Source organism: Phascolarctos cinereus, unplaced genomic scaffold, assembly GCF_003287225.1.
Source record: "Phascolarctos cinereus isolate Bilbo 61053 unplaced genomic scaffold, phaCin_HiC Scaffold_4;HRSCAF=312, whole genome shotgun sequence".
Classification (NCBI taxonomy): domain Eukaryota; kingdom Metazoa; phylum Chordata; class Mammalia; order Diprotodontia; family Phascolarctidae; genus Phascolarctos; species Phascolarctos cinereus.
Window position 1 is genome coordinate 479,306,764 of NW_027555847.1, and position 15,982 is coordinate 479,322,745.

At 37.1% G+C, this 15,982-nt stretch overlaps 1 protein-coding gene across 1 annotated transcript in view; it reads left to right on the forward strand.

The window, feature by feature from the left end:
• The window catches only part of LYPLA1 (lysophospholipase 1), a 42,310-nt gene that overhangs the window by 17,743 nt on the left and 8,585 nt on the right, over window positions 1-15,982 (forward strand). Inside the window, exons 5-6 of the mRNA XM_021005929.2 lie at window positions 6,629-6,699; window positions 14,304-14,377. Coding sequence (XP_020861588.1) covers window positions 6,629-6,699; window positions 14,304-14,377 — 145 coding nt within the window. The remainder of the gene's footprint in view (window positions 1-6,628; window positions 6,700-14,303; window positions 14,378-15,982) is intronic.

Genomic DNA, 15,982 nt, shown 5'->3' on the forward strand with positions numbered 1-15,982 from the left:
CCCTCTCTTTGCCAGGAAGTCATGGGACTGGTTGGTAAGATCTTAGTGTTTTGGATGATAAGCTTCAAGGCAACTTTTATTCTGTCATCTTTTTACCTTAATCCAGAGGCTTCTTAATTCCTCTTCACTTTCTGCCATTAGAGTGTTATCAGCTGCATATCTGAGATTGTTGATAATTCTCCCTACACTATGGATAAAATTAATAATTCCCCCTACACTATGGATAAAATTACAAGGCTAGGCAAAAAGAATGTGTAGGGAGTGTTCTACCAGAAGACTTGGTGGGTTGATTTGTTTTGAGTAGTTATCTATTTTTAATTTTTCAGTTTTTTAGTAAAAGTTGCAAAATTTCATGTTTTAGACTCACATTTTAAGTCATGTCAAAATAGCATCAGAAATAGTTGAAGATAGGTAAGTTCAGTGTCATATATATAGAATTGTTTTAATTACAAGTTACTACATAGATTGAATGCTTGTAAGAAATAGTGTTGGAAGTTTGTGTTAGTTCTGTATGAGTGTATTTAAAGAGGAGGTGGTTGACTACTTGCTAATAATAAACAAGTTAATCTTGGAACGTATGAGGTTGAGGTTTAAAAGTACATTTTGCTGAGATCACACAACTGTGACCTAAGAGAAGAATGAACAGACCTAGGAACAGGTATTTCCTCTGGTGACTTGGGGAGAAAGGAAGCTACTCAACCTAGAACTAAGGCCACCAAACACTATTGCAGTACCGTCAGTTTATTTTATGTTTCTGTTCTGCCTGTGGTAGTCACTAATTTATTTTTCAAATTCAAGTAGATTATCTTGCTGGGGAATGGCAATAGAATTGAAAAAGACTATAGATTATCTATAAAGGAAGAATATAAAAGGGCTTAAGGAATACCTCTACATGTTCTGACTTATCAAAGAGGAAACATTCTTTGGCACAGTGGAAGAAAAAATTCACAAGAGATGAGAAATGAAAAGTTTCTGAGGGAATAAAAATACTTCCTTGTCAAGAGGTAGCATAATCACAGCAAAACAAAGAGAAAACCTCTGAGACTGGTGGACATAGATAGGAGATACCCTTATATCTTTCTGTGTATTTCATGTTTCATTACAGTTAAAATAAGAATCCTCCCATGGCCACATATTACCTCATGCTTTTGAGGTGAATTTCTTAAGGGCTAATTTGTACTCATCTGATGGATAGTGATTTTGAACATTCTTCAAGTGGTTATTGAGAGTTTGAATTAAAATTGCTCCTATCCTTTGACCACTTGCCTGATGGGAAATGGCTTTCATTTGTGGGTGTGTATATGTATATATAATATATACACACATATGTTTGTGGTAGTTTTTTGTATATTCTAATGTCAGACATATTGAAATATTTATTGCAAAGTTTTTTTGTTCTCTAATCTCTCTTTTCTTCTGATTTTAGTTGGATTTGTTGTATAGAAAGAAGCTTTTTAACTTTATACTTTGCATCCCTTTTGATCAAGCAGTTGGAGATAGAAGTCTCAAGGTCAGGACAGAAATCCGTAGTGCGTCTTGACTCAAGGACTTAAAGGGCTGTGACTGTGTTTGAAAGGGCAATCTCCCCTTCCCTCATCTTCAAGGAGTGGGGAAAGCTAAAATATGTGCTGTAAGAGTTGGACAAGGGCACTTTGGAGAGAATATGAAATCCTGCACCATTGTACTGGGATATTTTTGCTGATCACTACAGTACCACTGAGATAGAGTGTATGTGCGCACAGCTAAAAAAAAATTGTAGGGAAACTAATAAAATATTGTACAGAACTCTCATTTGCCCCAGCCACAAGCTCTATATCCAAGCAGTTTCAGTTGCTGTAGGGAGTTAGGAGAAAATCATGCTATGATATTTTATTAAGTTATTAGGACTAGTAATCAAGACTGAGTATAAGAGAGGCAAAGTGCTGTATCTGTTGAATCATACTAATAGAAGACAACGGTAAATTCTATACTCTCATCCCCTGCTGATATTATCTCTTCTCTACCCTCTCATTTTGACTCTAGGGAGAGATGATGAGTATCTCTTACCAGTTCTTATTGGTTAATTGTCTGTTTTTCTACTTGTTTTAAAGAAACCAGTTTTCTGTAGGATTTCTTTGTGATTAGTGTACTTATTTGTGTATGTGTGTGTCTTTTGGGGGTTAAATGCTACTCAGACCATATGGAACAAATGGGGAGTGAGGGGAGAGAGACAGAGATGGGGGGGGGTGTGGGTATGTGAATTTTTTCATGGTTGGAGTACTCAGCATGGAGACTTGAAACTAGATAGGAAGGAGCTTTTGTTGATTCATACCTTATAACTCCCTCAAAATAGAGAAGGACCAAGTGAATTCAGACCAGAAGAGACTCAGACACAACTGAGTATTATAGGAATACCTGTGGGGGGAGTACTGGAGTTAGCTCTGATGGAGGTCTTGCTGCATGATTTCATTTTCCCCCTTCAATTTATTGAATGTCTTATGTGTGCTAGGCATTGGAGATACGATAAAAACACTGCCCTCAAAGAGCTGACAGTCTGGAAATGAGAAACAACATGTACATATATAAAGATGCTTTTTTTTTTAAGAGGGGAAGGGGGAAGGAAATACTAGCAGTTAGGAAGACTTCACATAGAAAATGATGCTTGCTGAGAATTTTAAGAGACAGAGGTGAGGAGGGTATGCATGCTGTGTATGCCAGGCACGAGGATAACTATTGCAAAATCATGGAGTAGAAAGAGTATAAGGCTAGTTTGTCTACATTCCAGTGTACATTAAGGAGAATAATATATAATAAGATTAGAAAGACAGATTGGGGCCAGGTTGTGAATTGTCAAAGAGGAGTAGCTACTGGAGTTGGAATTGGGGAGAGGAGATGGTTAGACTTATTCTTTAGGAAAATCACTTTGGCAGCTGTGAGGAGAGACTTGGGGTGCAAAGACCAGCAGTAAGGCTGTTGTACTAGTCCAAGCTACAGATGATTAGGACCTGAACTGTGCAGTGGTCATGTTAGTGGAAATAAAGGGTGTTGATATGAGATATGTAGATTTAGAAACATTAAGATTAAGCAACTATTGGATATATTGGGTAAGTGTGGGTCAGACTATGAAGTCAAACTGAGAAACATGTGTAACTGGAAGGGTCTTGGTGCTTATTACTTTCCCTCTACGCATCATTATGAAATATAGAACCTGTCTACTAATGTCTCTTTGTTTAGTGTTTTAGGGTTTATTTTGGTATTTGACACTTCCTTATGGGCGCTTTTGCAATAAAATGTCTCTCAGCTGTACATTAAAATCATTCAGGGTCCCTGGAAGATAACAGAAATAACACTGTCGAGCAACTGTCTAATATTAGACATCAAGTGAAGTATAAAACCAGGAGATGTATGCTTGTCAAAGTATTTAGCACTGTGAGGGAGATCAGGCAGGATCCAGCTCAAAAGCGGATGGAGGAGTCCTTTAGATATATTTGTGCTGTTTCCATAAAGTCCCAGAGTTAAACCACCTTGGAAGCGATCTGTATTCCCTTAAAGGAATTTAGCCTCACCCTCTACATAGGAAAGATCAAGTGGACGAAAAATGTCTGTTGGCCGGATTACAACATGTATGGACGAGTTACAGAGTTTGTCCATCAGTCTGTAGGGGGATATTGATGGACAGAGGGCATTTGGGGCAACTAGGTGGCACAGTGGATCAAGCGCTGGGTCTGAAGTCAGAAGACCTGAGTTAAAATTTGGCCTCAAGCACTAGCTGTGTTACCCTGAGCAAGTCATTTAACCTGTTTTGCCTCAGCTTCCTTATCTATAAAATGGGCATATAACAGCACCTACTTCATGGGGTTGTGAAGATCAAACGAGATAATATTTGTAAAGTGCTTAACACAATGTCTGGCACATAGTAAGTGCTATATAAATGTTAGCTTTTATTGTTGTTATTACTGGGACAGATAGTACAGATGGCAACAAGTTGGGCCCAGAATTTAATAAATGAGAAAGAGTGGAGTGGATTGATTTTAGGAGATTGCAGATCTCCCTTACTGACTCCAAGCTTCCCATTTAAAAAAATGATAACATTCTACACTATTGCTGTATCACAGTGAGACATGGACTACAACTGCTTCTAAAGAGGAAGTAGCTGAAATAGGGCAGCACAGGTACATGTAGGTCTGGGTAGTATGCAACATGTAGAAGCATTGAGGAACTTTACGTAAGAATAAGAGAATTCCATCAAGGAGTTGTACAATAGGAAGAGAAGATGGGCTGATCAAATGGCAAGAAAAGGGGATGACCACTGGGCGGCCAGAGGGTTCCACAGGTGCCCTTACAAATTGTTTTTCTTTCTGTTTTTGCCCAGGGTCACCCATCTAGTAAGTGTTGAGTGTTTGGTCTGAGGCCAGATTTGAACGCAGGTCCTCCTGACTTCGGGGCCGGTGCTCTGTCCACGCGCCACCTAGCTGCCCCATGCCCTTACAACTTGAAAAAGGCCTCTAACTGGAGGGTACTCACCTTCCCCAAGTGGTGAACTTATGGGAAGATGTGAACAGGAGTCACACAGGGTGGACAGGTGTGAAAGGATGTATCAGTGGAAGGAACATAAATGATATCACACATCCATGACAAAGATGAGGTATAATTTGGATAATATCATTTTTTTCCATATATGGTGGGTATCACCCAGGAGAGTCATTGTCTCCAGTTATTTAGGTCATACTTTATTTCCATAAAAATAGTTTTGTATTTTAATTTTTATTGTCCTTTATATGTTTTGGTAGATTGTTGTTGAATTGTTTTTCCAGTCATGTCTGACTCTTTGTGACCCCATTTGTGGTTTTCCTGGAGTGGTTTGCTATTTCTTTCTCCAGCGCATTTTACAGATGAGGAAACTGAGGCAAACAGGGTGACTTGCCCAAGATCACACAGCTAAGTGTGTGAGGCCAGATTTTAACTCAGGAAGGGAGTCTTATTTGATTCCAGTCCTGCGCTATATCTACTGAACCACTTAGCTACCCTTTCATAGATTAATTAGCTAGACATTTATGATATGAATTGGAGTATTTTTTTTCTTAATTCTTTCTTCTGAGTTTTATTTGAAATAAAGAGAAAAACTAGTGAATCTTTTGGTCTTAATTTTGTAATTTTCTACATAATCAAAGCTATTCTCATTTTTTTCATTGATTTGGGGCTTTTTAAGAAAGACTGACATATGCAAATAGGGATGATTTAGACTTCTGTTTGCTTATACTTAGGCCCTTTATATTTATTAGCAAACCACTTAAACTCACTTTCCTGAGTTTAAGCAACTTAAGTTGCAGAGGTACTTATATTAGTAGCAGGAGCTTTCTCGTCTGGGGTGTCCCCTTATGCCAGTGAAATCACCTCTATCCTTATCGTAGTATAGCTAGCTTTTCTGTCCTGTTGTTTAATTATTGTGGACACGATGGATATTCTTGTTCTTATGATCTTTTTGGGTTTAACTTTGTGTTTGACTATTATAAATAATACTATTTTTAAATTTTAAATATATTCTTTTGATGACACATTTTTTTGCCTACAACTTTTTAATCATAAGTGAGTGTTAATATTTTGTTGGAGACTTTTGTTTCTAGTGACATAGTATTTTATATCTACAGTTGGTTTTGGGGGATAATTCATATACACTTCCAGGGGATTTTTGTTGAAAATACGGGAAGAAAAAAGCTTTTACTAATGACATACTACAGTAGACCATCTATTTATAGCCTTACAGTTTAATGAAAAGTCCAGGGAATACAAAGTCCTGTTCTGAATATTATTTGGCTTTTGCATAAAAAGCATTTTATCTGGTGACACAGAATTCTGTCCTCCAACAAACAAAAAGCTGTCCTCCAACAGAGTGTTTCCCATATTTGTTAGTTATACAAGATTGCTTGAAAGATGTAACAATAGAAAGAAATTTGGTGATTCTTTTATTAATATAAAATGAGACATGTTGTTTGACTAGAAGAGAATGTTACATTATTCCAGTTTTCCCTCTAAAAATGTTCTTACCAGTTAATTTTACTTTTTCCTTTCAGTTAAAAGCTTCTGGACTTAAAATCACATTCATGTTGTTAATTTATTTAATTGTTTTTTTTAATGATGAAATACTTCATTAAAGGAAATAAAGTAACATAAGAATTCCCATAATTATCACTTTTCAGATTGAGCACATGGGATTAGATTGTTCAGGAAACTGGAGAGGTTGCTAGAGAGTCACTTTCTTTGGGATAGATAAATAGCAAAGAAATATTTTGTAGTGATTTAAAGAACTTTGAATTAGAGAGTTTGACAGCCTCTGGAGTTTAGTCCTTGCTATGCCACTAACTAGCCGTATTACCTTGAACAAATTACTTAATCTATTAGGGACATTTTACTCATCTGCAAAATAAGGTGGTTGAACTACATGAGGATCTTTTAAGGTCCCTTCAGGCTCCAAAGATCTGTATTTCTCTCATTATTACTGGGCATATCTTTAGTATCTAAGATGTATATCATGTCTCTATTTTGTCAGCTGTTGTCCACCATAAGTTTGGTATAGTATATTTAATGAGTATAGACCTTCTAAAATTTAATAATATTTCTATATTTATTAATGGTAAATACTATTTTTTAGGTTTGATATTATTGGACTCTCTCCTGACTCGCAGGAGGATGAACATGGAATAAAACAAGCTGCAGAAAATAGTAAGTTCATAAATATATTGTATCATTTAAAATAAACACACGTATTAAATGTGCTGGGCTCTGGCAATACAAATATAAAATTGAAGTAATCCTTTTCCTAAGGAGCTCACATTCTGTGGATACAGTATGTTTATAGAAAAATAAACGCATAAATAAATAAATACAAATGTTTATAGGAAAAAAAGCCACCAGTGATAATTAGGTGTCTGTAACAATTGAGTGAATCAGGAAAGCCCTCTAGAACAGAGTTTCTTAACTTTTTTTGTGTCGTGGAATCCTGAGCCACTTTGGCTGCCTGGTAAAGTATGTGGACTCAGAATGATGGTTTTAAATGAATAAAATAAAATACAAAGGATTACAAAGGGAATTATATTGAAGTGTATAGTTATAAAAATATTTTTAAAAAAAAGTTTACAGGCTCCAGTTTACGATTCCTCTCCTTTAGAAAGAATTAGCATTGGATTTTGAGATAAGTTTCAAATTTAGTAACTTGAGTTTTCAGTAACAAAAATTATATGAGTTAATTGGGCTTAAAAAGGGAATGGTGCTCTTCCCATTTGCATGCTTTATATTCACATCTACCTTTATTGTATTTCCAACAACACTTCCAATCTTAGAGACTCTGAATTTTAGTACAGAGTACTTTTGTTGAGGAGAAATGATTGTCAGGTTATGTAGAGTAAAAACATGCGGAAAACAAGAAGAAATAAACATTTTAAAAAATAAAACAATGGCACTGGTTGAGATTTTTTTTAATGGCCTATTAAAATCCTTTAAATCAGTGAATCTTGAGAGGATATTGGATAGTCTGGTGTGTTAACTTGCAACACTATTTAAAAAATTAATCAGAAACTTATCTTGAAGCCAAAAATTTAAAGTTGGAAATATTCATCTAAATATAATAGCATATGATATCATTAAATTGTTGAATGAGTTACGTGCCAAAATTATTCATTTCAAAGTATTGATGATATAATTTGCCTTGTCTTGCTTTTTGGGGACATAAGAACTTGATTGTAAGGAGGCTATAACAGTCTGACCAAAAGGAAAATTTATTTCTCTGGGTGTAAGTTGGGTTTTTTGATTGATATTTATTACATTGAAAGTCCATAAGATAAACTTCTGTGATTAAGTTTTTTTTCTTTGGTGAGGCAGTTGGGGTTAAGTAACTTGTTTTGGGTCAAACAGCTAGTAAATATCACGTCTGAGGCTGAATTTGAACTAAAGCCCTCCTGACTCCAGGGCCAGTACTCTATCCATTGTGTCACCTAGCTGCCCAAGATATTTTATCAAATATGAGTGCTTTTAGTCAGATCTTCAGAATTAATTGAAATAATAGTACTTGAGTGTGTTTAAAGGTCTAACAGATACTAGAGATGGATCTACATAATATAATGGATAAAGAAGTGGCCTTAGATAAGACATGCGTTGTAATAATGCCACATGCACAGACTGTGTGATCATGGGTAAGTCATTTAATGTCTCACTGCCTCCAGTTAACTCTCTGAAACCAGAAGTGGTATAGTAGAAGTAGTTTTACACACTGATAAAATCACAGTTCTGCACATTCTCCCCCCCCCCACAAGAAAGACAGGTAGGATGATTTGTAGGACAGATTATCCCACATTTAATGTTGAAGTGCAGAGACTGGAATTCTTTTCTGAATCTTTACTAGACCCTGTGTGAAGCTCATTTTGAAATCTGTCTGTGACAGTGATCTTGAATCTTTTCATTTAAGTAGTAGTCAAGATGAAATTAAGGCTCTGATACTGTAGGAAAAACAAATGTAAATCCTTGGCTGGCATTATGCTGTCCTGTCCTTCAAAGCCCACCCAGATCCCAACCAGTAAGTGAAGCCATCAACAAGTGCCTTGGGTGGGGGGGGGGGTGTAGCCAAGATGGCAGAGTAAAAGCAGTGACTTGCTTGAGCTCTCCCTCAAACTCCTGTAAATACCTGTAAAAAAAAAAACAGCTCTAAACAAATTCTAGAGCAGCAGAATCCACAAAAAGACAGAATGAAACAAATTTCTAGTGCTAGTTGATTGGAAAAGTCTCTTGTGCCAGGCTGGGAGAGGAGCACGGTTCAGTGTGGGTGTGCTTCCAAAGACCAGGCCTCAGCAAACATGGAGCAGGCCTCAGGGGACTGAATCATGCCAGAGACAACTTAGAAGGTCATTAGGACAGGTCTGTCGGACCGTGGTGAGAGAGGAGCCCGGTCTGGCCCCAGTTTGGGGCAGCGGCTGCTTCCAGAGCTCTTGGCCTACAGACAAAGGGGGGACTGAGTGGCTGATCAGAGGGGGATTGCAGGGATCTCTTTGCTGGCGCTGAGGCAGGATTCTGTTGCTTTGCCTGTGCTTAAATCTGGGTTGTAGTCCTGGGTGGCGGTCCTAGGGTGAGGAGAAGCGTTGGCATGGTAGAGCTTGTGGTAGCAGTACAGAGCGAATCCTCCTCACAGTTCCAAGGCAGAAAAGAGTGCTTATGGTTACTCATAGACCAGAGCACAGGCCAGGAAAGGAGTAAAACACACCACCTTGGAAGAACTGAAAACTTACATATCCCTAGAAGTATCTCTGAAAACAGCTGTACAAACCCCCTGAAGCTTGGGATGGTACATTCTCCACACTGGAAGAAGACCCCCTACCTTAACAAAGAGTTTAATAGGAACATGAGCAAATAGCGCAAAAAATCCCCCAAAAAACCAGACCATAGAATCTTACTTTGGTGACAAAGGAGATCAAAACATACAATAGAAGAAGACAATGAAGTCAAAGCTCCTAACATCCAAAGTCTCCAAGAAAAATATGAATCAGTCCCAGGTCATGGAAGAGCTCAAAAAGTATTTTGAGAAGCAAGTAAGAGAAGTAGAGGAAAAACTGGGGAGAGAAATGAGAGTGATGCGGGAAAATCATGCAAAACAAGTCAACAGTTTGCTAAAGGAGACCCCAAAAAATACTGAAGAAAATAATATCTTAAAAAATAGCCTAACCCAAATGGCAAAAGAGGTCCAAAAAGCCAGTGAGGAGAAGAATGCCTTAAGAAGCAGAATTGACCAGATGGAAAAGGAGGTCCAAAAGCTCACTGAAGAAAATACTTCCTTAAAAATTAGAATTGATCAAATGGAAGCTAATGATTTTATGAGAAATGAAGAGACTATAAAATAAAACCAAAAGAATGAAAAAATAGAAGACAATGTGACATATCTTATTGGTAAAAGAACTGACCTGGAAAATAGATCCAGGAGAGATAATTTAAAAATTATTCGACTATCTGAAAGCCATGATCAAAAAAAGGAAAACTGCCCTGATGTTTTAGAACCAGAGGGTAAAATAGAAATTGAAAGAATCCACTGATCACCTCCTGAAAGAGATCCCCAAAGGAAAACCTCTAGGAATATTGTAGCCAAATTCCAGAGTTCCCAGGTGAAGGAGAAAATATTGCAAGCAGCCAGAAAGAAACAAACAGTTCAAGTATTGTGAAAACACAATCAGGATAACATAAGATTTAGCAGCTTCTACATTAAGGGACCAAAGGGCTTGGAATATGATATTCTGGAGGGCAAAGGAGATAGGATTACAGCCAAGAATCACCTACCCAGAAAAACTGAGTATAATCCTTCAGGAGAAAAAATGGACATTCAGTGAAATAGAGGACTTTGAAGCATTCTTGATGAAAAGACCAGAGCCAAATAGAAAAATCTGACTTTCAAATACAAGACTTAAGAGAAGCATGAAGAATTAAATAAGAAAGAGAAATCAAAAGGGACTTATTAAGGTTGAACTGTTTACATTCCTGCATGGAAAGATGATAGTTGTAACTCATGAGACCTTTGTCAGTATTAGGGTAGTTGGAGAGAGAAAAAAAAAATACGTACATATAGATAGATAGAGGGTATAGGGTGAGTTGAAGAGGAAGGGGTGATATCTGGAGAACAAAATTAAGGGGTGAGGGAGGATTATACTGGGAGAAGGAGAAAGGGGGAGGTAGAATGGGGTAAATTATCTCACGTAAAACAGAAGAAAAAGCTTTTACAGTGGAGGGAGAAGGTGAGAGGAAATGAGTGAATCTTATTTGGCTTGAGGAGGGAATGACATACACACTCACTTGGGTATGGAGATCTATCTTACCTTATAGGAAAATGAGGGGGGGAAGGGATGAGAGAGCAAGGGGGATGATAGAAAGGGGAGCAGATTGGGGGAGGGAGTAATTAGACACAAACCCTTCTGAGAAGGGACAGGGTCGAAAGAGAGAATAGAATAAATGGGGATGGGATAGGATGAAGGGAAATATAGTTAGTTTTTCACAATGTGACTGTTTTTGAAGTGTTTTGCATGACTACATGTCTATAACTTGTATCGAGTTGCTTGCCATCTCAATGAGTGTGGGTGGGAAGGGAGAGAATTTGGAACCCAAAGCTTTAAAAACAAATGTTAAAAACAAATTGTTTTTACATGCACCTGGGAAACAAGATAAATAGGCGGTGGGGTATAGAAATTTATCCTGCTCTATAGGAAAATAGAAGGGGAAGGGGAGATGAGAAAAGGGGGAGGGGGTGTTCAGAATGCATGCCATCTTGGGGAGGGGGGAGATGGGGAGAAAATTTGGAACTCAAAATCTTGTGGAAATGAATGTTGAAAACTAAAATCAGTTAGTTAATTTTTTAAAAAAAGTACCTTGAGGACAGAAATTTGTCACAGTGCTTTACACACAGTATATCTTTCATAAGTATTTGTTAAGTTGATTTGTCTTGAACCTCCTGCTTGGTGCTTCCTTACTACCAGGGCCTGCTCTCTCCAAAGTCAGTCACCTTTTGCTATACCTGACCAGCGGTAGAGTGCTACTTGGCCCTGATTATTGTGCTCGTGATTTTTGCTATTATCTTACATGTAAGAATTAAAATAAGTATCAGAAAATGAACAAACTGTAATTAGGGTGCATAGCCTAGGTAATGGTGGGGAACCTGCATCCTTGAGGATACATGTGGACCTCTAGGTCCTCATATGGGGCCCTTTGACTGAATCCAAACTTCACAGAACAAATCCCCTTAATAATAGGATTTGTTCTGTGAAGTTTGGATTCAGTCAAATTCACTTGAGGACTTAGAGGACCACATGTGTCCTCAAGGCCCCCATTTCCTACTCCTGGAGAAAACTTTTTTTCCCGTGTTAAAAAGAAACCTGTAGATGACCAGTTTGACATAGGAAAAGAAATTAAACTTTATTTGTTAAAGGAAAATGCTATCCACATCCAGAGAAAGAACTATGGAGTGTGAATGCAGATCAAAGCATACAATTTTTACCTTTTTTTATTTTTTTTCTTTCTCTTGGTTTTTCCCTTTTGTTCTGATTCTTCTTTCACAACATGATTAATGTGGAAATATGTTTAATATGATTGTACATGTATAACCAATATCAGATTGCTTGCCATCTTGGGGAGAGAGGAGGGGAGGAAGGGAGGAAGAGAAAAGTTTGGAGGGGCAGCTAGGTGGTGCAGTGGATAGGGTACCAGCCCTGGAGTCAGGAGGACATCTGAGTTCAAATCCAGTCTCAGACACTTGACACTTACTAGCTTTGTGACCTTGGGCAAATCACTTAACCCCAGTTGCCTCACCTGGAAAAAAAAAGTTTGGAACTTGGAATCTTATAAAAGTGAATGTTGCAAACTTTCTTTACATGCAATTGGAAAAAAATAAAATAGTGTTTAAAAAAGAACAAAAAAAGAAAGCCTACTTGTACCTATTGTAAAAGCTTAAATTGGGGACCATTGGGCTGGGGGAAACCTTATTCCCTAATCAGTCTCTGTTTTAACAATCCTTACTAAAGCATTCATTCCTTTCAAGGATAGGTCTGTCCTTGTATTGTACCCCGTCTTTATAGCTATCATGGCTTCTCCACACCTCTGCAGTGCTTTTTTGTTTTTTAACCATGTACATATATAAACTATGCATATTTGCATATTACTTTGTATTTAATGTGTTGTGTATTTTGTATTGACTTAGCTATGTTCATAGTATTTTACAGAAATAAACTATAGGCTCCTTGAGGGCAGGGACTATTTAAAAAATAAAAAAAGACACTTTACCTTTACAGAGACCTGAAGTTTGCTTGTAGAAGTGGAAATCAGAAGGGGCATTATTACTCAGAATGTTTCCTTATATATTGATCCCACTGGAACAAATTTAATTTTTTTTTTAAGTGAGGCAATTGGGATTAAGTGATTTGCCCAAGGTCACACAGCTAGTATGTGTCAAGTGTTTGGTCTGAGGCCGGATTTGAACTCAGGTCTTCCTGACTTCAGGGCTGCTGCTCTATCCACTGCGCCACCTAGCTGCCCCCCAAATTTAATTTTTGAAACACATTATAGCAGAACTGACTGCATGCATCTTCCTACTTAAATCTTTTTCTCTTCACCAGTCCCTCACCCCTGCCCTCTTAGTGTTAGAGGTTTCCTTTTCCTTTCTTTCCACTTCCTGATCAGTGGGAGTTGGGTACCAGTGTGTCCAAAAGGCAATTGGTGATGGTTCCAGTGGTGTCCAAAAAGTTCAGAGAAATTGAAAAGGGTACTCCCTGGGGTTCAGGGAGATTAAAATAAAGAAGACCATAGGACACCCCTTCTGCCCTTCTTCCATCAAAAATACTCCAAGAATAGAATCAGAGATGAATTATTGGATGGCAGTATATTCTAGGTTTAGAAAGGGAGACCCCAAATTGTGTGGGAAGGAACTGCTAGATCATTTGACTGATGCAGCTATTCGAGGGTAATTCTTCATGAAAGAGATGGCTAGTGTTGAAAACAAACACAAATTTTACAGAAATGAAAAAGTCCATGCTTGATTTTTATGTAAATTACCTTATTGCTCAGGAAGAATTACTGCTTTGTTATTATGTTTAATAAAATAAGTATCAGCATCCCATAAATTATAAGAGGTAACTAGCACCTGAGAAGTTATCAGCATGAAGATGACTTTGAAAATATTCCCTGAAATTTTAGTTGCTTGAGTTTCAGAGAAGGGTAGTAGGAACCAGTGTTTATCAGCCATAAGGAACTAAGAAAATTGTGTTTTATTTTTATGTAACTTTAAAATATATACAACTTTATAAAAATATATAACTTTAAAATATCAGTAATTTTGTTGTTGGGGTCTTAAGTACAGCTTATTAGTCTTTGGGTTTGCTTTTGCTTTGATTGAAAAATAAATCATCCTCTAGTCGCCCTCTATTAATTGGTCTTTTTAAACAATTAGGGTGGTATTTGTATGACAAACACGTACCAGAGTTTCCCTTCCAAAACATAAATTATTTTCAACAATCCAGTGTACCTGTATAACATAAAAAGAGTAGGACTTTAGCAGTACATAAGATGTTCCCCTATTTTAAATTATGGCAGTTGGGCACAGTTTAGATTTTGCCTTTAAAATATTTAATTTTTTAAAAAATTTGAAATAATTGTTAGCACTCATTAATATTTCTGGTGGGCTCTTAAGGCAACAATAAAATGTGCATTTTGGGGGAAAACCCTATTTACACTTTGCCAACGCTTGTTTATCAGCCTTAAATTATATTAGAATTAAATTTGGAAATTTTGTTAATGAACTCTTTTATTTACAGTTAAGGCTTTAATAGATCAAGAAGTGAAGAATGGAATTCCATCTCATAGGATTGTTTTGGGAGGATTTTCTCAGGTAAGGTACAAATTGGGAAGGGCCTTTACCATTACATGAAAATCTGTGGTTTTAACTCTTGTTGAATCCATTTCTTAATCCTTATCGGGGAATGTTATAGTATCTTAGTTGACAGTCTTTGTTTTAATATTCATTTGGACTTTGAATAAACTGTGAAGAGCTGATTTTCTGTTTACGTTTTTTTGATACCCTTTGTGTTTTGTACACTGTAGTCTTTGCCTGATATAAAAATTTAAAGGCTTTGAAGTTAATGTGCCAGGAATAAAGGGATAAAATTCTTGTTAGTGGCTATTCTGAGGGAGGTCATCTATGTAACCTTTTCTTGACTCCTAGTTGTCTTTCTTTTTCAGGAAATATGGAAGGGAGAACTAAGCCCATTACTTAATATTTTAAAAAATGTTGTGGAAATTTTGTTTTTCATGTCTTTGTCACTTGATACCTGTGCCCCCCAGTGTAGAACCCCTCTTTCCATAGGAAAGAAAAATAATTAAAACCAAACAATATTGTTGTCTGACAACATATAATTATCAATACTTATTATTCACTTTCTTTAAAAAAAAATTCTCACTAATATCTTTTGTTTTTATGTAACCTACATTAATCACCATATTCCTCTCCTAGAGAGCCAATCTTCCTTGTAAAGAATAAAAGAAGAGAAAGGCAAAACAAAGTTCAGGAAAACTAAAATATGTTATATGATGTTAACTGATATTATATGCAGTGTTCCATTTTGATGGTCCACCACCTCTACAAAGACACAGGAGGAAGTGTCTTATAGCTTTCTTTTGGGAGAACTGGTCATCATAATTTTACAGCATTTGCTTTTGATTATTTTGTTCTTTCCATTTATATTGTTACTGTTGTACATAATTATCATCCTGGTTCAGCTTCACTTTGCATCAATTTGTGTGAACTTTTCTGTGTTCCTCCTTATTCATTGTCAAGTCAACAAGCATTTATTAAGCACTTATTGTGTACCAGGCACTGTGCTGAGGATACAAATATAAGCAGAAAGATTGTCCTTGCCCTCCAGGAGCTTACATTGTAATGGGGAAAAGACAATAGATGAAAATGAGCTGATAAACAAAGTGGGGGAGAAAGATACCCATTATGTCCTGAGAGTGAAGAATAGTTGGTTGGGGTACTTCCTTAAAATAGAGATTTATGGAGGAAGCCACCAGTAGGAGATAATTGCCCCAGAGGTGCAGTGAGAAGACACAAACAGTGAAGTATGGCTGGTCAGAGTGCTTTCTAAAGTAGAGGTTTTCAAAGGAACTCACCAATGGGAGAAGGGCCACTGCAGGGGTGGAGTGAGAAGATAGCTGAAGCTATTATAGGGGATATGGAAAGGAGGACAGTCTGCAAAGTATGAAAAATGAGGGATGACTGACTGGGGCCCAACCTCAAAATGGAGGTTTTTAGAGGAACTGACCAGTAGGATCATTTTCTCTGTGTAATTTCAAGTTGGTTTCCATAATGGGTTGGTCCAGTTTATAGCTCAACTAACAGCATATTACTGTGCCTGTTTTAAGACAGTAACTCCAACATTGAACATTCCAGTCTTTTGTCATCTTCTCTTTTTTTAAATTTTGTTTTGTTTTTAGG